This window comes from Cygnus atratus, chromosome 14 (assembly GCF_013377495.2).
Source record: "Cygnus atratus isolate AKBS03 ecotype Queensland, Australia chromosome 14, CAtr_DNAZoo_HiC_assembly, whole genome shotgun sequence".
Lineage (NCBI taxonomy): Eukaryota > Metazoa > Chordata > Aves > Anseriformes > Anatidae > Cygnus > Cygnus atratus.
The window spans coordinates 4791154-4815324 of record NC_066375.1 but is presented as its reverse complement, the minus strand read 5'-3'; the positions used below and the strand labels follow the sequence as shown (position 1 = coordinate 4815324).

The 24171-nt window shown below is 41.0% G+C and overlaps 1 protein-coding gene across 2 annotated transcripts; it reads left to right on the top strand.

The window, feature by feature from the left end:
- Window positions 1–4941: 4941 nt before the first annotated feature.
- NME5 (NME/NM23 family member 5) lies at window positions 4942–14205 on the top strand. Of its 2 annotated transcripts, none has more exons than XM_035560822.1 (6): window positions 4942–5357; window positions 6232–6398; window positions 8248–8453; window positions 8833–8933; window positions 9946–10064; window positions 12476–14205. In XM_035560822.1, the coding sequence occupies exons 1-6, from the start codon at window positions 4988–4990 to the stop codon at window positions 12560–12562; spliced, it is 1050 nt and encodes a 349-aa protein (XP_035416715.1). In that variant the 5' UTR covers window positions 4942–4987; the 3' UTR covers window positions 12563–14205. The 2 variants fall into 2 exon arrangements, with proteins under 2 accessions (XP_035416715.1, XP_050569500.1); XM_050713543.1 differs by having other exon boundaries at window positions 5357–5408.
- The last annotated feature ends 9966 nt before the right edge of the window (window positions 14206–24171 follow it).

Sequence of the window (24171 nt, the reverse complement as noted above, 5' to 3'; positions counted from 1 at the left end):
CCAGGCCCCATCATGACACAGGTTATTTAAAATAATTCATCTGGAACCTGGGTTTCAGTCCTGCCTTTCACTCCACACTCAAAGCCTGTGGTTAATCAATGAAAAATAGACACACAGCTTGTTGGGCAGTAATCCTTACGTGACACATTTACTGCTGAGAAAAAAACTAGCATTCTGTTTGCTATTTTGTTAATCCTGTAATTACTGTTGTTATTAATGGTGTTGACTGAAGTTCAATTGAGTTTTACTTGTGTATGAACTTTTGAAATTGGGCTTAATTTTGCCAGTCTACCAAACTTGTTTACTCCAAGCCCTGCCCTTGCTGTCTGCTCGTAGGAGTTTTGTGCCATACCCATCTTCATTGCTTCCTTTCTTCTTTATCCTATTTCCTTTTTATTTCCATTGCATTGATTTGTATAGTTTCCCTCTTACAGACAAACAAACAAACAAACAAAAAAACATTAACTGGTCTGAAAATACTGAAGTAATTTATCCCTTTTCCCAAGACTGTGTCTATCTTGTGTAAGTTGATGGTAAGCATCTCATTCAGGTCACAGGTGGCCTACTATACACAAAATATCACCCGCAAGTTAGTTCTTATGCACAATATAAATAAATAGATTTAATAATCGTAATAACTATGCAAGTAGCCCAGTAGATTTTAACATAATTTTTGAAAGTAAGTGGTCAGAATAAGACTGCAAAAAGGATGCCTTACGCTACACTGAAATAAGATGAAGATGCATTTAAGCAAGTATTTACAATATAACTTAAAAAAGCACTTTGTTTAACTGCTTGTCTCTTGCCATTTGCATATAATAATAATATTGCTATTAGATTCTTCTTATAGTCATTTATTCATTGTGGATAGTATCACACAGAGTACTTAATCCCAGAGCTTAGTGGTCTCAGTCACCCAAGGCAATATGATGTTACACATCATGTAGAACAACAAGAGAGAGAAGAGGTGGTGCTCTGAAAGGTTGGGTGGAAGCCTAATATCTATATGCAGCATCTCTACGCAATGCCTATATTCAAACTGGGAGGAGCTTTATAGAAAATGGTAAATCAATGCTAGCCTCTACAGGTGTTCAACATGAGCTCATCCTGAGCAACAACATGGGACAAAGCAGGAAGGTCTTTATTTGAAAATGCATTAGTAGAATTCAATTGCATTGGCTGGCTCATATTGTAGGAGCTATCCTTTGTGGAACAAAAGGTAAGTAGGACTGGATCGATGTAAGAATGGGCTTGCAATTGAAGACTAACAGTTTTGTGTGTGATAGAAAAGACTTGCTTTGAAAAGATGTGGAGAACTAGCATAAACAGATGAACAACAAAAAAAAAAAAAGTCTTGCAGAAGCTTTCTGAATGGAAACGAATGATTTATTTGTTGAGGCCAGAGAAAAGGATGTCAGCGATACAGGAGATTAGGAGAACCTGTGCAAGAGTCCCAGCCACGTCAATAAATCACAGATTTACATCTCCCTACCTTGATTTACATCTCCACAGCAGTTTAGATCAATCTGAGCTTGAACCTCACATTCCTGGCAGTGAGGTTCCACCCCCTCCTTTGCACAGCTGGCTGTAAAATAACTCAGTAAAAAAGTGGTGGTTTTCAGTCAGATCGTTTGTCTAGCACACGGTCATTACCAAGACTTTAAATGGAGACAGCTTAAGTTTGAAAGGAGACAGTAGTATGAGGCTGACAGAGAAGGCAAGGGAGGAGAGACCTGAGATCAGAGCTCATCAGTGCTCTTGCAGATGAGGGAAAGAAACACAAGGGGAACCTACTGATGTGCCAAGCTGAAACAGCATTTGGGGAAGCAGCAACGGCAAGAATAATTGCAAAAACTAAGATAGGTGGATAATTAGCTGTGCTAAAAGTGACTGACCAAAAGAGGAGATCAGTTTAAGACCTGTTGAGAAACTTTCAGATGACTAGAGGAAGCAAAACTATTTTTGAAGTGGATTTAGGGTAGAACCAGACAAGAGATGTGGTTGGAAGACTTTTAAAAGTGAGGTGAGGAGAAGCACTTCTACTGAAGGATTTTTAATTTTTACTTTTTATGTAAAAGAGACAAGTGCGTCTCTGTGGGTGCTGGGGGGTCAGAGCAGAGCGAATGACTGAAGATGTGAACAAATCGAAGAGCGAATGTGAGGGTGATCAGGAAATTAAATAGGATGAGGTCAATAGGGCAAGCGATGGAGTTACGGAGGAAATTTAGATAAGATGTTTGTTATCACTTGGAGATTTGTAGAAAGGGGAAGCATCATGAGAATATTTTGTTAATTTTATCTTTAAAGACAATTGTGAGATAGCAAATAGAGGAAAGCAGAAAGAAAGGCTTGAAATGGGTTAGTCAGCAGCAATAAAAAGCTAGCTAGGATTACAGGCATGCAGATAAGCTGCACAAGTAGAATTGTTTAGCTGTAAGAAGGCAGAAATGGAGGAGGGAGCAGGCTTGCAGGAGAGGAAGTTAGCTTGATCACAGGATTTCCGTCAGAAACACTTTGCACTGCACAAGCAAGCATGGATGAAGCAGGTGCCGAAGGTAAGCTGGTGCTGTGGGTAGGTATGACAGACTTTATCATGAGAGACAGAAGCAAAAAAGTCAGTGGTGGGTGAAAGCTGTGTATACAGCAAATGTACAGCTAGTAAATTTTTATTATTTTTTTCTGTGTTTGACATCAAAATGCATGTAAAGCTAAAATATGTGCAAGTTTCATTTTAATCAGTGCAACCACTCAGTACTCTGTAGTTTTTATTGTTATCCAATACAATTTTACATCATTCTGTTTTTCTTGTTAAAAACTAACAACCCACAAGGAATTATTTTGTCCACCTTCTTGCAGTATTTGAGTACAAAGTTCTGAAACAGTATTTTTTCGCTTAAAAAGTTACATATCTTTGCTACTAGAGTGAAAATACACCTGCAGCCCCAATCTTTGTGTGTTATTATATTCCGTGCCAGCTAAAAATAAGACAAGCAAGGCTTGTTAAACCGCTTAACAGATAAGATACAGCAGCAAAGCTATGCCTGGAGAAGTATTCAGAACTGTAATGGTTCATTACATCGTAATTAAAATTTTACTGTCTGATTCTCTCTTTTCTTTAACTCAAAATCACATTCCTGGCCTACAGAAGTTAGGGAAAATGATTCAGACCAGCCTTTTAGTTATCTGAAATATCTGTTCAAGCACTATAAAGATAATATACATACAATAATGACATTAAGACAGAGTTGTAAAGTTGGGTTTATAGAATCCAAGGATTTTGGAGAAACCTTTGAGATGCTCTCTCTGTAAAAAGATACGTCTTTGTTAGGGAACACATAATGTTATTCTCTTAACATATGGGGCCACTTTAAATGTGTAAGGCTGCATTATTAAACTGTCGTGGGAAGTGTAGCAGGAGGAAACGCGGGGTAATTGGCTGCAGCTTTAGATGCAGCAGCCTGCTCATTGGAGAGCAGAGGATTCTCTGAGATGCTAAAATTAGACAATCTCCGCCCTCCAGAAATGCTTCTGGAAACAGCAAGGAGGAGAAATTCTGACACAGAAAGATGGGGGAAGGAGCAAAGTGCACAGGACGCTGCTTGTGGAGAAGCTTCAGCATATAAGGGTGCACAGAAGGATACATATATTTTTCTCTAACTTGGGCAACTGGCAAAAAATGCACACAAAAAGGAAACTGCAAGAAATTTAGTGTTTTACAAAGATAGTAAATTCAACATTTCTTATGTAATAATCTGAAGTATTCACTGGGGCTCAGGAGGCCTTGGAGCTGCTAAATCTGAAGTCGGGCTGTGAGACATACTCATTTACTTTGAAGAAAAATGACTCTTGCTGCACTAACTGAACTAAATGAAAAAGCAGATGAACTTGCAAATCTTTCTACCAGCCTATTTTTCATAAAACATGTTTCTCCATTATCTGAGATGTTGCTGTGCTTATAATGTCTTCAGATTAACTGTTGGATAAGCAATCTCTGTCAAGGAAACAAACATCATATGTCTGTATTAATGAAGGAAAGTCTGTGTCTGATCAAGTCTTGTGCATTTTAGTTTCTTGGAGCCTTTGTTTTTCAAGTTATGAGAATAAAAGCAATTTCAATCTTTGATTTTTTTAAACATGCTTCAAGCTGGCTGGAAAGAGATGGTGTGATTTTGTTTCTCATTTCTATTTTTACACTATTTACATTACTTGTGAAAAATAAGACTAAGGCACGGTGTGTCTTTCTTACACTAAAACCAGCTTTTGCAGTACACTTACATTTCTTCTGCTAACCAGGGGTACGCGATGTCAGCATTTATGCCTTTTTGCTTTTTCTCCTTTGCGTCACCTTTCAGCCAGACTTCATTAAAAAATGATGCCTGAATACGCGGGTGTTGGCCCCGTTTCACCTCAGGGGCTCCTGAAGGCCAGGGGCAGCTCCCGCTGGCGGTGACAGCCATCTCCTGGGCTCCCACCATTTTTGATAAGGGCGCCGGAGGCCCAGGGGAAAGGAGCCGCGGGCGTTATCGGCGCTGCCGGCCGGTGCACGCCCCGATAGCGGGCCAGGCCCGGAGGGGAGCGGGGCGGGGGCGGCCGGGCCCGCCGGGGCACTGAGGTGAAACCGGGGGACGAGGCTCGGGGACCCCGGGACGTGTGGCCCGGCCCGGCGTGCGCCTTCAGTCAGAACGGGGAGACTGCTGTTTCCTCGTCACATGTCTGCGATAAAACTAGTAGCACTGGATGGAAGCTGTATTTCCAAAAAAAAAAAGGCAGAATGACGGTATTGAGGAGCTGGGGGCTCGGGGCGGCGTGCCTGCCTGCCGTGCCGGGGCTGTGAGCTGCCGGAGATCCGGCAAGGAAATAACCAGGGCGCGCCGTGCACTGCCACGACAAACACCGAGAGTTAAATAACCTGCAGAGCGCTTGCGCGCTGAAACGCTCCTTCCCTTTTCAAACCCATCAGCTCTCACAAATCGCCTTCCCTCTGCTGATGGGTATCAGCCCGCTGCGAACTCACGGCTCCCGGGGCGGTCCCGAGCGTGAGGTAAAACCCGGGCTTTGTCTGGGCGCAACAACAACAAAAAGCACAGCGAGCCCCGAAACCCCCACCCGCATCCACCACCTCTTCCCTATTCCCGTATTTATTACACGAAGCACTCAGAAAGGGGCGAGCGCGGGCTCCGAAGCCAGCTTTGGGCGGCGGCACACCCCACGCCCGGGCGGCGGCGCTGCCCGGCCGCCATTTCGGAGCCCCCCCCGCGCACGCAGGCAGCGGAACCCGCCCGCCGCTGGGGCGCGGAGGCCATCTTGTGGCCGGGCCGGGCGGAGCCGTCGCCTAGCAACGGCGGCGCAGCGGGAAGGTGCGTGGCATGGCGGCGGGCCCGGCCGCCCCGGGGCAGAAGGGGACCGAGGTGCCGGCCCCGCGGGGGTGTGGGGGCGAAGGAGCCGCTTCCTCGCTTCAGATCCTTGGGGCTGCCGGGGCAGGGAGCTGCGGCTCCAGGCTCGCCGTGTGCGGGTGGTTTCAGCGCGGTTTCCTCAGTACCGGTGGTCCTGTGCTGGCAGCCCCCTTCCCGGGGGTCCGGGGTTGTTCCTGGCAAAATATTACCCCGGGCGGGTGGGGTGAAAGGAAGGAAAGTGGTCCCAGTTCCTAGGAAACCCGTCTGCACCACTTCCAGTAGTCACAGAGCAGTTTTGTAGTCTAATAGCTTGCTAATGGCCTGATCCAATCAGTTAGGAAACTGGCACTTTGTCTCGAGTCCATAAATACACGAATTAAATAGCAATTGGGAAATACCCCGCGGCTTGCAGATGGATCAGGTCCAAGTGATAAATCCCGTAGAGCGTTCTTCATGCATAAGAACGCAAATTTTGGGTTTGGTGGAACACACGGGTTTTAGATGGAGGATGTTGGGGTACTGCAGTGGGCCTGGCTCTTTTGTAGGTAGTACAGTCCTATATAATGTTTCTCTCGTGCATTGTCTGAGTTAGTGACATTTAAGAGTAATTTATATTTCATGATTACCTAACATTTAATTTTGGCTTATTTTCTACAAAACATTACTCTACTGAAAATGGGAACGTGAATTACAGGGTGCTCACTAGTCCAGGGAAGATCTCACGTGGATGCTCTGAAATGGGGATGACCTGCTTTGTTCCTAGAGCGCACCACAAGTGTCGCTGCAGGTCTCTGAATGGTAGAGAAACCCCAAATATCATGAACTTATGTCATTGCAGTACAAAAGAAGCATTTGAGTTCTGACGTAGAAGCGAAGATGCAGATGTTAATGCCTGAACCTCAGATTTTTGTGGAAAGAACTCTGGCCCTCATCAAACCAGATGTCGTTGATAAAGAGGAAGAAATAGAGGATGTCATTCTCAGATCAGGATTTTTGATCATTCAGGTAACAGACTGTGTTCCAGAGAAAATAACTGCAGTTTGTAAGTCAGAACAATATTTATCTTAACTTTCAGCCATCAAGACAGTAACTAAAAGCTCATGTGTACAGAAAGCATTTGTCCTTTTCGTGCTATTGGCTGCAACTGCCAGAGCAACAATTTTGCTGACCATGGGAAAACACAGACTTTGTTAATAAACTGGGATTTAGCAAACATATGTAGCAGATAAGTGGACTCTCCAAAGTAACTCTTTGGAGCATCTTCTTTCCAGCAGCACAGTGTTTCTTGTACCCATTTGCCAAGTGAGTGCTTCCAGAATTAGTTGATCTAGGTAGGTGTCCAATTGTGGTCTGACATGTTTTTTGGTTTCCAGTGTTGTTTTTTTTGTTGTTGTTGTTGTTATTTGTTTTTGTAAATAGGCTTTGTGAATGTTTAAATTCATAACAAATGTTTCATTTAAATGGGCCTTGCTGAGTTCTTTTTAAATTTGGATCTGACACAGTGGTCATGGGAACGTTGCCTAGAGCATTGCTGCAACCCTTCTGCTACTTGGAAAGACTCTAAGGTGTGATTTTCAGCAGAGATTGTGTTGAGGGAAAAATTTGCCTTTAGCTGGCAAGGAAATGTATTCTCTAGGCCCTCTTTTAGGGGGCTCGTCATACACTCTCTTTGTAAGAGCAGATGAAAAAAAATGTATTAAAATAAGCCAGACTCACTAGATTACTTTGAAGCAAGGGATACATCAGGATCTGCGGCAAGGAGCAGCCAGTAATGCAGCTCCGTGCCTGGCAGGAAGTCATTTAAACTTTTGTCCAGAAACAGATCGTAACGAGGCAAAAACCCTTCCTCCAGGTTACCCAGCGGGGCGGCCGCTGGGTGCCGCTGTCCTACTCCTCCTCCTCTTCCTCCTTGTGCTGGGGCGGTAGTACCCTCGGTCACGGCACTTTGCTCCGGTTGAGCAGCGACTGGGCTTCTAGATATAACTTTATCTCCCCATCTCTTTATACAATATATTTATCTTTTTTTTTTTTTCCCCTAAAAGTGTAATCTTTCATTCTTGTGAATGCTTCTTTTTCCTACACTTTTTTTTTAATTTCTTTCCCTACATTTCTGGTTGTTTTATTTATAGGAAAGTCATCAGAGATGAGATTATTTTATATTTTTTTTTAATTAGAATACACTTTTAGCATCTTCTGATGCCGCCAGTAACTTTTGGCACTGAAGCTGTTAGGAATGTGAATTTGTATTACTATGTGTCATGTAAGATCAGGCTCAAAGAAAGCACTTTTTAATACATTTATTTCTCTTTTCGTGACTGCCCTATGCCCTCTGATGGATAACCTACTGAACTTGTAATCCTGGCTACCTGCAGGCTAGGCAGCTATTGTGAAAACCATAAAGCCTAAGTACTGAATGAAAAACAGAACAATTGCATAATTAACGTTGTGGGTTGAAATCTATGCAAAAGTAGAACATTATTGTGGAACAGCTGAATAATTAAATACTGTCGTTCTAATGCTTTTCACTTTTTCTATACGGTGCCCTGACTGTACTTGAAGTCATTCAGCAGTTTTAAATGCTGTAGTTTGTGTACACTGAAATCACATCTTACTCAAATGGCATGTTTGTCTGCTTAATTGACACGGAAACCTCTCGCTTTTTGTTGCTCTGTGCCTCAAAGAGGATCAGGTCTGGGATAATCGATTAGGTTGGGAAGTTACTCTATGTCTGTTAGGCCTGCACTTGAAAATGTGACTGCACCAGAGAGCTGTGTGGTATCTGTGGTAGCAAGCTATCTTAATTTAACAAGATTTTTTTTTAATTCTCTTTTATTTTACACTTTGTTTTTTTTAGAAACGGAAGCTCCAGTTAAGCCCAGAGCAATGTAGCAACTTTTATGCAGAACAATATGGAAAAATGTTTTTTCCTAATTTAACAGCCTATATGAGCTCTGGACCTTTAGTTGCTATGGTTCTTGCCAGACATTGTGCAGTCTCGTACTGGAAGGAATTGCTTGGACCATCAAACAGCATAAAAGCTAGGAGGACTCACCCTCACAGGTAACTCACTGATTTGCCTTGGTTAAGTCAGGAGGGTTTTCTCATTCTCTTAAACGAGACCAGAATTTCTCTGTCTCCCCCTCTTCTTCTCTGCCTCTTTCAGCTGAGATGCAGATTTAGATCGGCCTGTTATCATCTTAAATTATGTGTAAAATAACTTTTCACCTTTTTTTTTTTTGGAGTAGGTACAGTTAACCTCTTTTTCCAATAATGCTGTGTGAGAACACAAATTTTTATTTTTTGCTACTTTGTTTAAAAAACAAAATCAAACCACTGCTTTGTTAACTAGTCCATGTATATTGCTTTTATACCCTGAGACTGTTGAGATCTGAAGGAGATTTGCAGCTGCCTACCAAACAGTTCTTTCTCTTGATTTTAGTTTAAGAGCAATCTATGGGACCGATGATCTGAGGAATGCGCTTCATGGCAGTCTCAACATTTTCTCAGCAGAAAGAGAAATTCGATTCATGTTTCCAGAAGGTAAAATGGTGCAAACAATATATTGCCAGTGTTTGGGAGGATAGCACTCTCCTCAGTTGTTGATTGTCTCTGTTCAGACTCTAAATATAATTCAATTTAGAAGGGCTTGGGTTGGTTTGCTTTCTGCAAATGTGTATCTCTTTAAGTTGATATTCTCTGCTACAAAGTGCATACCAAAATCAATTTGAAGAGCTATTATAGTTACAGAGACTGCCTCTACTTTTCAAACTCTGTAGTTTGGGAATTGGAGCGAAAAAGGCTGGTAAATGAGAGGAAATGGGAAGCTGTTATACTCCAGCATGTTTTTCTGGCACTGTCAGCCCAGGGACTCCTGTTGGCTCGAGAAGACTGACTCCCTTGGGTTTAGGATGAGTAATTCCTGTTCAACAGTAGCTGAATGCTCACATTACAGTGCAATTCCAGAGTTAAGTGCCAGAGAAATGGGCCATAGCACCTGGACAGGCTGGGAGATGATCTCTTGTTTGTAACATTTGAAAGATGATTTTGGTCTTTGACAGAAAGATGCAAGGGAAACTGACTAGAAAAGTGTCTGTTTTGTTAGCTGGATCCCTCAGTGTCAGAAAAGTTGTTACATTTCCCTACAGACCATACCTCCTGTGAACCATGACTTTTCTTCATCTTGACGACAAAGATAGACTTAATGTGAGATTTAGAGTTTTCAGAAACCAGCTTCACACTGCAAGAAGGAAGTACTAAACACGGGATATATTGTTTCTCTCCTACCCCCAGTGAATCTTCAAGGATATAGGTGTTTCCCCAGACGATCCAAGTTCCTCTCATTTCATAATTGGCTATAATTAGCAAGATTACCTCAGGGACATTGTAAAGGGATTTAAGTAGTTTCTTTACAGTTGGCTGTGTGAGAAGCTCTACCAACCATTGTGTATTATTAACTTATATGAGCCTCTGCTTACCTATGAACTACTGTTGAAAGAATGCCTTTTTTGATCGTTCTACAAACTGCTGTCAAATATGTGGTTACTCTTTACAGTGATCTTGGAGCCAGTTCCAGCTGGGCAGAGAGCTAGGGATTACTTGAACCTTTGTGTAAATCCTACCTTACTAGCAGGGCTCACTGCACTTTGTAAAGAGAAGCCAGCAGATCCTATGGTATGTACAGTATATCAGCATCATGTTGTGTGCTTTGTGATACGTTTCCTTTATGTTAGAACTCCTGGTCTCTGTACGTAGGAAAACTCTTCTTCTGTTAAAGAGCTGTGCTCCTTCAGCTACCTGCTAATGAGGTAGCCAAATAACATTTGCCTTTCAATAAGTTGGTTTGTTTGTTAACAGATGAAATGAGGGCCAGGACTAAATGAAATCAGCTTTGATGAAATGACAGTTGTTTTAGGTGACTTCTATAAAACTGTTGCTAACACGTAGTTGTTATAGACATCTGGAAAGGTAAACGAGTGCTATCATATGATGCCAAATACACATTTTTTATTTTGTTTAATGTTTCTGAGGTGCGTTTGAAATGAAATAGCTCTAATAATAGATTCTAGGTGAGATTAGATGCTAATCACACTGGTGGTAGTTATGCGGTTGAGTAAAACAATGTAGAGTTCTTAGCAAAGCTGCCCGTATTTTGTCATTGTTACGTTTTATTTCATATTACCTTCGTCCTTCTTTAGGATAAACAATTACCTTGACTATATGGCATTGATAAGATTTATTTGGGCTGTTCCACAGTTCACCAGGAAAACTAATTATGATTCTTCTGAGTAAAACCTATCCTGCATAATCAAACTGACCTATGGAAAATTCTGTCATCTTAACCCTTTCTATTTAGCAAGTTGTTGCATCTTGCACTTCTTTCACAAGTTGTTCCTTTTAACCAAGAATTTCATACAAATTGCAGTTCTTAGTGGAATGACTAGAGTTCATTTCTTGCATTTTTCTTCTCAGGCTCTACAGAAATTGGCTTTCTCTCATCTGGGAAAATGTGGGGGGTTTGTTTGTTTGTTATTTTTATTTTTTATTGGTAGTATTCTTAAAGTTCAAGTAATTCACGCCAGTACTTCTTTAAGAATACAGATAATTAGTCAGTGTGACAATTTACTGGCAGCTGTGGTGGATTCTACAACATCAGTTTTCTAATCAACATTGCATTTTTTGGAAAGATGCCGCAGGGAAAAAGAAAGCAGCCTTAAAAATAATTCAGAGGTGTTTCTGTGACCTGTATGATATACATGAGGTCAGATTAAATGTACTCTGATTGTTCCAGTTCTGTAATCTGTTCACTTTATCTGTATGTCTGGCACCGTTAGCATAGAAATCTAGAAAATAGAGATGGAAGATTCCTGAAGTAGTTGTTTCATCCACCCCTTTGCCGAAGGGCCCAACCGATTGTATGTAACCATTCCTAACTAATGTTTGTCTGGCCTGTTCTTTAGCACTCCAAATGGTGGAGAATCTACTGTCTCCCTAGGCAATCTATTTCCGTGCTTAATTACACTTACTTGAAAACCTTTCACTAAAAGTTAGCCTAAATCTCCTCTGCTCCTGTTTTAAACCCATGACAATTTTTGTTTTGTTTTACTAGCCCCAGAGGACATTGCATCCAATGTAATATCGCTTTTTTTTTAAGCAATCTATTGCATATTTGCACAGTGCCACCATCTTTTTTTTTCCCTTCAGTTATTTCTTCACTACATTAAAAAAAAAAACACTCTTATTTTTTCTGTCTTACCTTGTAGGCCACATTTCTCTAAATCTGTTTGTTTCCAATTAATCTCTGCATTTTCAGCACAGTTTTCTAGCATATTTTTTAAACCTATCTTTTTTGTAACTGATAATTAAAGGAGAGTGGTGCTTATCTTACTGGTCTACTATTCTATCAATTCTTTCACTTCACTTCATGGTATCTGTTTTACATAGCATTCCAGAAACAAATCGTTGACGGCCCTGTGAAGTAAATAAGGATGTGTTAAATCTTCTCTTCACAAGTGGAGAAACTGAAGCAGAGGTTACTTTGCCTAAGGCCAGGCCAAGACATTGGCAGATTAAGTTAGGACTCAAGACATTCCTACCTCTCACATTCTTACTTAAGTACAATATGCTGGAAAAGTCGAAGACTGTGGCACTTTTAATGAATCATTACTAGATAGGCTATCTGTAAGTGTTGCTAGGAATAACATTTTAAGCACTTTCATGCATATTGTACAGCTTCATTCCAAAACAGAGTTCAGTTTATTTGAAGTATGGCCAAAATATTCTTATACACAAAGACAGACATTTCCAGGAAAAGTTGTCTTCTAAACATCAGCGTGAGTTATTCAAATCAATGCAAACTGTGAAGATTTAAAAGAACATCTAGAAAAATCAGGCTATTTGTATGTTCATTTTTTTTCTGAAAGGTCTTCACTTTGCAACACAGTAGGAGAGTGCATCAGAGGCTTCAAACAAGGCTCTAAATAGTTTTCTATACACTATGTAGGAAGAAAAAAAAGAAAATAACAAGAACAACAACAAAACAAAACTGAAAATGTGTGTTTAATTTTTCTTTATTATACATACAGACTTGGCTTGCTGACTGGTTGATTGAACACAACCCTAATAAACCCAAGCTACAACATCAAATCACTGAAGAAGAGCATCGGGAGTGAAAAACATCACTCAGTGGAAACCATCTCAAGCATTCAAATTACATATGTATATTATCGTTGGCACTGTATCCCTTGCCTATACAATTAATATAATCTGAAGTAAATGTTGTCTTAACTACCCATGTCTTTATGGGATAAACCTTTCAGTTAACAAGGATTTAACAGTTGTAGTAGCTTTTCTGTTGACTTGGAGAATGTAGAATTACATGATAAATTTACTGTGTCAGGTGATTAGAAAAAGATGAAATGATCTTGTAGTGTTACTTATACTGCTGCTTTCCCCAGTCATGTTGTTTTGTCTGTTTGGGGAAAACAAAATTATTTAGGCCACTGCAGATTCCTAAATGACATACAGCTGGCCTATCCTTTGTGAAACTGCGACTTGTTTCCAGCACTTGTTAAGAGCTGCAAATCCCATTATGAAGGAGAGGTACCTGAATGTAACTTAGAAAACAGTTACTGGCATCATATTAGCAACTTGAAAATTTGGTTGTTGGTTACATCACCGAGCTATGGTCACTCTTACAGATGATTCACTCAAGACTGATGTATTTTGTCAGAATACAATCTGAAGGCCTTAATTAAAGCTACATTGAATGTACATTTCCTATCTCGACAGAAAAAAAAAAAACACAGTTGTTATAAATCAGTCTCAGATTTCCATTAGAAGTCACAAGAAGGTTTACTTTAGTCAAGGACTAATGATACCTTCCTACATTTGTTTGAAGAAAGGTGTTTAATTGCAACAGCTCACCTTAAGGGTGTTTTTTGTGTTCTACTGCACTTAAAAGGTCTGCCGCTTTCTGTTGTTTTCCTTGTATTGTTGGTTACACTTGGACTTTAATGTGTTCTGTTTGAGAATTTCAAGAGAATGGGTTAGGGGCCGGGTTGTTCAACGGACAATGTGTTAATCATGAGCTATTATCTATTATTAATGTAATTGGACTGTTTTTTTTTGGGGGGTGAGACATGCTTGGGGGGCTTTTCTGTTTTCTTAAGTGTTGCCTTTGCGCTGTTAACTTCAAGGTTTGCATCCTGTGGCTTTCCTGCTTTGCATGGAGAAAACGATGTCGTTCTCCCAACTCTGAAATATTAGTATTCTTGACTAATACTAAATAAATAAACAACTTCATAGTTTATTTTATGACAAGCCTTGCTTGATTAATTACCAGAAACATTAAACTTTTTTTTTAAAGCTAATTGTTTATCTTTTCAGTGGAGTAAATGACTGTTGCCACCCCAAAGAATAAACATACAGAAAAGCAATCCCTACAATAGTGAGATCTACAAGTCTTGAAACTCTTAAGAGTTTTTTTTTTTTAAAAAAAAAGAAAAGCCCAAACCCTCAAATATGAAGAAAAAAGAAAGAGGTTGTTAGAAATTCTCTGAACAGATCTCTTTATAACTAATTTCTTTTGCCTACTATTATTGTTCCCTATAAGTGTCTGATTGCTGCAATTATAGGACAGTTGTGCATTGTTGTTTCCTGTCAGCCAAACCAAAAAATTCCTCTTTTGAACAAGACAGAAACTAAAATTCAGTGAATTCACAATGCATTCTCCTTCATTTTTTGTCAGTTATGACGGTATTTGCTTCCTTATTTGATGTGTTGCAGCTTGACAATAAATATCTCCTTTAAGTTACTGCTGAAGTTCTTAGTTTGTCTTTTGTGACAGACCTGTGTTGTGTTATACCTATACGAGATTCGTAACTTCCCCAGCGAGTATGTGGGTTCTGTGGTATACCAAGAGGGTAGGAGCAAGGGCAAAACCAGCTAAAGTTACAAATGTTATTTTTATAACTATGCAATGTAAAGTATCAGTCATTCAAAGTCATTCAACCCATTTTTTAAAGGGAAAGAGAGGAGATGCATTCATCCCTTGGATGCCATTCTACTCGCTTTATCTATACACCTCGGACAGGTGTTAATCCAGAAAATCTCACAGCTGCGATCTCGAGGGAAGCTGCATCAATACGTAGGATGTGGGCAGGTCAGTCCTAGGGATACCGAACAGACAACCAGCCTCGTCCCCTGGGGGAGCTGTGACACCATAGGAGAGGCTGTTTGAGGCAGTGCTGCTTACATTTCAGTTGGTCTTTAGGATTTTATTTGGCACAGAGCTTGGCCAATGTTATAAATCCACATCACAGAAAGTGTAGCCTTAGAAAAAACAGATGAATTGAAAGATGTCTTAAAATTTGGTGTCAGCAAGGCAGGCTGCTCTTTGTGAGAACTAGTGACCTGTCCTTTCTCCGTTGAGTTAAAATAATTATCTTACCTATTGAGTTTTATTAGGTATTTTTAACTTTGAGGGAGCTCATTTTAGTTTTACTGCTTGGGTGCTGGAATAGAGCTATGTCCATAAAACCAGCAGTTCGGTCTGTTTGCCATAATTCTGTTTTTTCAACTTTCTTCTGGAAATTTGCTTATCATATGTTTGCTATCACCTGCCCTGGAAGTTATTCTTGGTACTATATAGACTGAGCTAGTCTGAAGTGTATCATTGTTCAGCCTTCCTGTCTTGTAAGGGATTCGTTATCTTTAAGAATAGACCAGTTAAACTGCCAGGAACCTTGAACATACTTTAAAGATAGCAGAAACCTCAATCAAAGCCAGCTCCCCTTTGCCTGTAAGTCAGAGCATTCCAGCATGCCAAGCTTCAGAAATGAGTTGCTGTACGCAGCTCAGGACTTTCATTCAGCAGCTTGAAACAAAGCGTGTTACATGGACGTTTGCAAACCCTCATCTTTCCTCACTTAGGAAAAGAGGAGAGAATTTGTCTTTCTTCCTTCATTGACAATTCTTCAAACAACAGTGATCTAAGCAAAATTCATAGATTGATGATAAATTGATGGATGTTTGTCACATGGCACTATATGAAGGGAAGGAATGACTCAGTCTCTTACTTTTTTTCAGTGCCATATTAGAATAGCAGAGTCTATTTTTAATCTATTTATTCATAAGGGCCTTAGTTAATAGAAATTTGTTAAGCCAGAGCAGTCAGATCGGGATAATTCATGCTATTCTGGTCGCTAACTGTTGGTCATTTTTGGGCTTACCTAACAACAGCGCACGCTTTGAAAGTTCTGTGGTGAAAATGCTGTTTTTCCACTTTCCTTTTTTTTTTTTAATATATATAATAGTATAATAATATAATATATTTTTTTAAATATATATAATAATGCTTTTGAGTAGAAATCTGAAGAGTAATAATTTTTCATTTTGCTGGAAAGGACTCTGCACATCATAAAAAAGATAACTCTCAATTATTTTTCCAGTGCTGTTTCCTTTTAGATGACTGTCGGTAGATTTGTTCATGGACTAGAAATAGGACTTCAGTCCCCTTTACTGATTGCCTCCTAACTTGCTTTACTCAAACGGACTTAGCTTAAACTCATGTTGCAGTGAGCATCACAGGAAATAGGTACTTTCTTGTTATGCTGTCAGTGAAATGGAATAAATGGCTATCTTTTGGATGGTGCACTAGTAGCAGCTACCTGTACCTAGAAATTTCTGTAGTCTGGACAAGCTCCTCAGGGTGCAGAGTGTCAGCAGCATGACTGATATGCTGAGTCTCCTTGAGAAGGTGCCCGTCAAATTATTGTTATGCTGCCTCCTGCCAGGTCATCGTGGAGATGCTGCCTGAGCTCAGGGGAGAGCCTATTGTTGGTCTTCTGAGCCAGAAATAAGGCATTGTTGTGAGCCGAAGCAGTCGGTGGGAGAAGACAGCTTGCAGATAAGTGGGTGAATGATACTTTATTAATGATAACGCTGAAGGATTAAGAGTTATCTTCAGTTTTCTGCTTGTGAGTGTTTTACAGCTGAGGGAGGGAATGCTCTTGTACAAAGGACTTCATGTAGTGCTTTGTGGGGTATGCTTACATTTGGCTTGTGTGGCACTATATTTTCTCCCCTGAGAAAATCTCTTTGCGTAGCGATGGATTTTAGGTTCACTCCCTCATGCTTAGCTGCAGTACTATTCTGAAATCAGGTTATTAAAAAAGAAAAAAAAAAAGTGTTACCATGTCTGCAACTTCTTTACCATCATGTTTACTTTATTTAAAATTCTTTTCACCTGGGATTTCTGAGTCAGCCTGGATGGATCTTCTGTATTACTAGAGAGAGAAATTGCTGAAGGCGGTTGGGTGCAGTCTGTCATTCCCAGACTGCCTGGGCAAGTGCTCACATATGAACTCACCCTAAATTCCAGGGAATTTTTATGTGCAAGAGGCTAATTTGGCTCTAAATTCTCTTGGCTTTTATAAACTAGTCTGCAAACCACCCATGTTTCTTTATAATCTATTTATAGGCAGTGCCTAAGTTCTCATTTCCTTGCAAGGAGACGGTTGTTTTTTGTGACGTTTCCAGAATCTGCACTGATTGTCAGGTTAGGAAATTCTGCACTTCCAAAAGCAACATCTTACTGCCCTGCTGGCTCTCGGTTCTTATCTCTTTTAGGTGTTGTAAAAGTTTTTTCTTACTGGGTGGCATTCCTGTTGCAGTGTGAATGACGGCAATGTTTTGTACGTATTTGGGTTTGTGTCAGTCCTCGTTTCTCTATGTGAGAAAATTCCCAGGAGTATTTAACGTACGCGTGCGGATAAATCTCCTGCATGTCCCATAAAGTAGTTTACTACAGGCCAATATAAAGCAGTCATTACAGGGTGATGTTTAAACTTCTGAGATTAACACAGTCTCTCGATTGCACTTACTTATTTTTATAATGTGTAATTTAGCAACTGAACTGTGAAAAGTTATGGTGTAGGAAGGACTCCTTAAAAGCATTGGTCCCAACCGTGCTTTCAGTTGCTTCACTGTCTATCCAGAGCAACTCCGTTCTCTTATTTAAAAGGAAGCAGGAAAATCTGAGAGCTACTCAGCTGGTACGTGACACCTACATCTGAAATGCACTGTCGGATGTTGGCATGGCACATCCTGCACTCCGACTGAGAGTAAAGAGTTGGTGCCTGATTTCTCTGGAGTCGGACATGGACGACACTGTTTTCTGCGTGCAGGACACTTTGTCATGTTCCATTTTGCTAAGGGAGTTTTGCAATGGTGTTTTTGCCTGGATAAGGAAAGTCTGAGCCTCTCTGAAAACCAGATGCTTTCTTCTGTGGCCACCATGAATCTAGATAGCTGTGAGATCATTCCCTCCTAACTTACCACTTCCAGCTAAACTATGCCACGAGCTATTTGAGAATCTTTTTTTTTTTTTTTTCCCTTCTGAGGTCTTCCATGTAAATATACTGAATTGACCAACAAAGTTTTGACCGTGACTGTCTTTGTTTTGCAAAGTTCTCTTGTAAACAGGCACCATGCTGACTTCCCTGAATAGCACCATCAGTGCAATTGAAAGGGAGCAACAAAGGCTTAGGAAATGAAATGTCCATTCAATTTCCTATTCATGTAAATGATAGTTTATCATACTGATTATTAGGTTTATGTAGTTAGGATCAGTGATGACTCTTAAGCCTTTTATTGCCTTTTTTTATGAACTGCAGTAAAACATTGCCTCACCTGAACACTGACTCAGTGTTGAGGCATTCTCCAGACTTAGTGTTATATTAGCTATTAACTCATCATTGCATATAGCAAAGAAAGTCTTCACACTACAAAGCAGCCATGATGCATCTTTACCAGTTCCTTGTTCCCCCTGCAAAATATTCCTCTTTAAGACCGCATGAAATTCCTGGAATTAAAAAAAAAAAAAAAGTTAAATAATTCATCAATGTATTTTTAATAACAATACCTATTTTCTTGATTACATTTCTTCTAACTGGGGGACAGAATGCTGTACAAAGGAACTAGCAGGACACAAATGGTGCAAGTGTGAAGGTCACATTCAGAGAAGTTAAATGACCCCTCCTCAGGTCATTTGAAGCAGCAGGATAATCATGAATAAATTCCATCTCTCTTTTGCTCCAGTTTTGTGTCATAACAACTAAGCAGTGTATCCGTATATCTCTTCAATGAAAAATGCCCACTCAAAATTAAATAGATTCAACACCACGTTAGCCCTATCTGATGTCCTCTGAGTTAACGTGGAAGAAATCTCTTCACTGTCTTTTTTGGAACAGGACACAAGTTAAAGCTGCCAGACTTGTCATTTGGGCTTGTCCCCCAGTCTTCTGCGTGCCTAGTGTCTCAATTTTCCTGCTTCAATGTGGGCAAATATTCACATGATGATCCGATACCTAGTGGATTGCTAGGATGAACAGGCCATTTGTCAGAGCATTAGTGCTTGTGCACCTACACTAGACTTTGGAGTGGAAGTACAAGTAATTGCACAAGCAGGTGGTTATTGCATACGCACTGCTGCGATGTGCACGTTTAAGTATACTTGCACACAGAAATGGGGAGTTAACACCTGGGTTCTCAAGGTTTGCCAGTTGTTTGGGGCTGGGATCATTTGGCATATCATGTTTTGAAATGTTTTTTTTTCGTAGGCAATGCCTATTACCTGAATATATGTAGAGAATTTGTGTGGGTGATAGGATGCTTGAATGATGGAAGCTGCTATCACTACAGTAATGCCTGAAGACAAATCTGTTAATGAATTGTGGACCTTCTAAATCAGCGATCAGAAATTAGTGTAAAATTAGTGAAAATACAGTTTTCTTGTGTCCAGTCAAGGCTTATTTTTAAAAATAACGTATTGCAAAGTAACCTTAAAGATTCAATTCATCTAACATCTTATAAGAATTTCTTACAGTAAAGGAAAAGGTGGTATTTTAGCATGTCTCTTGCTAAGGCATTGCATTAACAATTACATGTAAATTCAGTTTAGTGGGAATAAATTGAAGCCAAAACAACATTTCAACTGAAAGTAGTCATAAAAAAAAACTTATATGTAGCACAGTTCTGGGAGAAGGAGGCTGGGGATCTGTAATGGAGATTGAGAAGTCATGCTTCAGCTGTGGAAGTGAAAATGAACAGAGCCAGCATAGTTCTGATTTAGTGTCTGTGTTGAACAGGGAGATTTGGAGTGCAACTCCTAAGCTGGAGTAATTCAGCTCCAGCGATACAGATGAGTCTGCCACGCGGAGTAGCCATGTCTCCATGCTCTAATGGCATCTCTGACTGTTTTGTGTTGCTGTCTACAGCCACTAAAGGCAAAGATCCAGGAGGAAACCACACAACACATTCATTTATGCCATCTTCTGGAGCTGCAAAACAAAGAGAACAGGTAGAGAAAAGGCCAAATAAGGATAGGCATGTTTGTGTTCTCTGCAAACTCAGCTTCAACTGCCTACGTCTTTCTCTGTTCCTACAATACTGAAATAAAATATTTCCCTATGCCTCCACCTTGCCAAGTGTTAATATCCCTATTGCACTCTGCAATAACAATTAAATGTTCTAGCTATTTTTTTCCGTAACTGCTGTTTCCTGGGTGCAGACAAGTGTTGTGACCTTCATCAGCTAATATGGGGAAAAGGGAATAATATAAAGTATATTTTCTAAATGAAATGAACAGTATTACATGTACTCCTCTAGATTTACTACACATAATGATGCTGAGCCACATCCTTAAGTACTGTAATCTGGCGTAATTCTACTAAGGTGAATGATATTATGTCAGTTTGGATGTGATCCGAGAATGTAAAGTTCTGGCAGTATAAATTGGCAGGTTTGGGTTTTTACTCCCTTGTAGTGACAAGAAATTGGATATTTATTTATCTGTACAGTTTCAATGAAAATCAACTCTTTTATTGTCACATAGTATTAATTAGCTGTTCTGCTACAGGTTTTCTTCCTTATGGTTGAGAAAGCTTGCACACGCACAGACACACAAAGAAATCACCATTCATATGTGCCAACCCACCTCTGCATGTGAAATAGCAGTACCTGGTGCCAGGAGGCTTTTCCAAAAGTAAAATATCTTTCATGTGCACGCATGTAGCATTAACTTGTCTCTCCTCACACAGGTTGTGGGTTTTGCACAGTGGTCCAGAGATGACAAATTGCTGATGGGAATTTGTTTAATCTGTAGAAGGGAAAAAAAAAGTCTTCTAAATGTTTCTTCTTATCTTGGTAGATAGTGTAAGGGGAGCGTGTTGAGACATGTCTTTTTCTGTTTGCTTTCATCAAAAGTGGGAATTCTTTAGTTAAATACAAAATATGGAAATTTCCTTTTTCCCCTTGCAAGTATGTTTTGGTAACTGAAGCACTTTCACACTTGGAGAGATGGGCCTGTTTTGCAAGGGAAAACCAAAACATTCCAGTGCAGCTAATATTGCAGCTCCTCTGGTGTCTTAAGTTCAAGCCACAGCAGGGGGTGCAGACACCTAATGGGGATGCAGTAACTTTTCGGATCTTTTCTTTGGAAGAAATAATAAGGTGACTCAAAATTAACCCATTCTGCTAAATCAGTGAGGCTCTTGGAGATGAGGAAAGACTGAAGTCTTGCAAGCGTGGTTGCAGAAGAGAGAGGCAGAGGTCTTGCCTTGGGGTATTCTGGTCTCTACGTAGACTGGGCAGTCCAGTCCTTGCTGTCAGTGCTGTTATACCCGACTTTCCTTTGTGGAAATCAAGCTCCTTTGTCATCACTCTCTAGTTTCAAAGAGCTAATGCTTTCTTGAATGGCATAAATACAGAGCCAATTTACTGAGAAGGTACCTAGATCCCCACTTTGGATGTAATGTGGTGGCCCACATAAAAAGGGGGTAAGCCCGTGTGATCAGCAGTGAAAGCTCATGGCGTGGTTTATTCAGGGCTTGACCCTTATCTGACTTGGAGCCGTACTTTAAGCCTGCTTGACTACCCACTTCCATGGGTAGGGCATCTTTCCTTGGCTGAAACACTTGGAAACTGATTTCCTGCCTGCTTTTGTTGTTATTGTTGTGGTTTGTTTGCTTTTTGCTAAAATAGTTGGACTTGGTTTATGAATTAAATTGAGCCATTGCTTCCCTGTGGGCTCTGCGTCTGGCTTAGGCCTCTTAATTCTAGCCGTTTGTCCTGTAGAAAAGACCAAGTTTTCTTTTCTCATGTTCTCTCAAGCCCAATCAATAAGTTTGTTTTCACCGTTGCAGGAAGCATAAATTTGCTCCCTCTTTTACAACCTTTTCTTGTACATCTTTCCCTTAGATGCCCAAGTCTGACATAATTATCTCGCTCTGGCATGTCAATGTACTTGGCCCATGTGTTCCATGTCATGGAGCAAATAACTCCCTAAAAAAAAGGTTCTCCAGTGCAAGTATCAAATGATTTTGTTCCTCTTAACTGGTTACTGTGGAAAGAGTACTTGTAAGTACACCAAATGAGTAGAATCCTGCACAAGTACTTTAAAAAAAAATCAGTGGAGATAAACGTAGCAGCAAAGTAGTATGAAAACGTGTACCACTGCCAAAACAGATTACATCTGTTTTTCTCCACCATCCAGTGTGACAGAGCCTAGGAAGCAGACTGTCTGCTCTTCCAGACAAACAGCCAGGGAATTGAAAGCATTGTGCAGGATGTTTTGAGATAATGGGAGACTGAGGCCGCCAGGTCTGAGGACGCCAAATTCTTCTGACATCCCAAAAAGGATAAAACTGTAGTTGGGAGGAAACAATCCAACCTGTCCACAGGCTGGAGGTATTTCCAGGTGGCCTCTCGGTGTTCCCGAATATGTACTGCTGGTAGGGCAGAGGAGCAAGAAGCGAAAGCCAGGTGACTCTGGGCCTGCTGGGATTTCTCCAGAAAGTCCCAAGGGCAGTTCCGTGGTGCCTTTCAGCTCCCAGGGCTTTCCCTTACAGTGTGCACTGTCTCGGTGAGGTGGAGCATCCCCCTCGCCTGCCCTGCCTGGGGGAGGCTGCGGGGGCCCACAGCTGTCTGAGAAAAAGGCTGGCTGCTGTTTTCTGTGCCTGCCGCCTCCCCGGAGCTCAGAGCCCCAGTAGAAACGGGTTTATGAGAGTCTCATGAGGGTGGGAATGTGCACAACCTTCATTAAGTGAAGCTGTTTGTCAGGGGAGGCACCCAATACTGTTTTTTTGTTGTTGTTTTTTGTTTTTTAATTAAGCATCCCCTATCTGTAAGCATCAGAGCAAGCAACAGGCTAAAATTTCGAAGTGTGACTACGAGCTGCTGTGATTCTTTGCCAAGCAACTGCATTACTCACCCTTTTCCCCAGCTGTTTGTATATTTGCAGTGGTATCACTTGCATGTCATGCATAGCAGGCCTGCAGTGAAATTAGGCAGAAATTGCTTTCTGCTGGAAACAGTTACCTCTTATGCAAAAAGGTAAAGGAAGCAAACAAACAAAACTCTTGACTGGTGTCAAGAGATGCTTGGAATGATGCATAGAGGTTTAGAAAAAAAAAATTAAAAACTTGAAATGCGAGAAGTGCCTGTCATCAGTTACCTTATGTGTGTAACCTGGAGTTTTTTTAATATAAATACTATTGGAGCCATTTCAGTGAAAGAACACTGTCACGACAGGACTTGCAATGGGGAATGCTCCATTGCAGCAACAGGCCAGGACCATGAAGCACGGTGCTAGCAGCTGGGCTGTGCTCAGGAAGCGAGGCCTGTTTCCAACCCAGGTGAAATCTCCAGGTCATTTCTTCCAGTTCCTCAAGGGCTGTTGGGTGGGTTAACAGCCTGACCTCTGAGAAACAGGCCCAAAACCTCTGTGTCCCTTATGTCAGGGATCCACATCTTTTTTTAAGGATTCCTGTTGGTTTTGACTGTTAGTCCTTTTTCTGGTGTGTTTTACATAGCTGCCTGGGAAATCTGTGTCCTTTAGCAAGCAGAGAAGTGCACATGTTTTCTCTGGTATGTCAGAAAAAAAAGGATATGTCTGGCCCATTGCAGAAGCAGCTACGTGCTGGTGAGACGGGAGGGCTGGAAATTTCATGTCCTGTTGCTCGCTGTCTGCCTCTTGCCATCAAGCTCTTGTCGAGAAGCCCCTAGACCCTTAGCTAGAGACCGAACGATGATTGATGGGCATTGGTTTGGCAGAGCAGAGAACAGCGGGGAGCTAAAACCCAGGGAGCAGACCTGCGGCCAGCTGCCAGCGCTGCCCTTCCCTGTCCAGACACCTGCGACCCTGCTGACAAACTGCCGCTGAATGCAGCTACGATGGGCCACGGCTCCTCGGCGAGTCTCTCGGGCACCCTGTAAGCACCGATTTGCTTTTCCCAGCAGTGCGTTGCTGCTTTTTCTTTTCCAGCCTTCAAGCCTTACTTTCTTCCTCGTTGCCATATGGCTGTGGAAAAGAAGTATCTGAGGGTGAGCAGACCTGTGTGAAAAGCCGTCTGTCATCCAAAACACAGGCCAGGGTGGCATTTCTTCTAGAGAGTGGTACCTGAAGGGCAGTTCTGTTATTCCACAACTCCTTAGCAGGTAAAAATTACCCAAAAGCAGGTATCTCCAATGAAGAAAAGGCCTGTCTGGGAAAATAAGCAAGATGTGTGAATTGGTTTAATGGAATGTTTTGATGCATTTATGTCTCCTTAAAGTGAAGCTAAAAAAAATGCGTTCACAAGTCTATTTTCATGTGTGGATTTAATGGCCTAGGAAGATTTAACTGTGTTTTCAGTGCCAGAAAATGTTGTCTCTAGGAAAATAGTTCCCTGGGGTGAGGTCAGCGTCCTTTTGCAGTCAAATGTCAAAAGAATGATTTGAA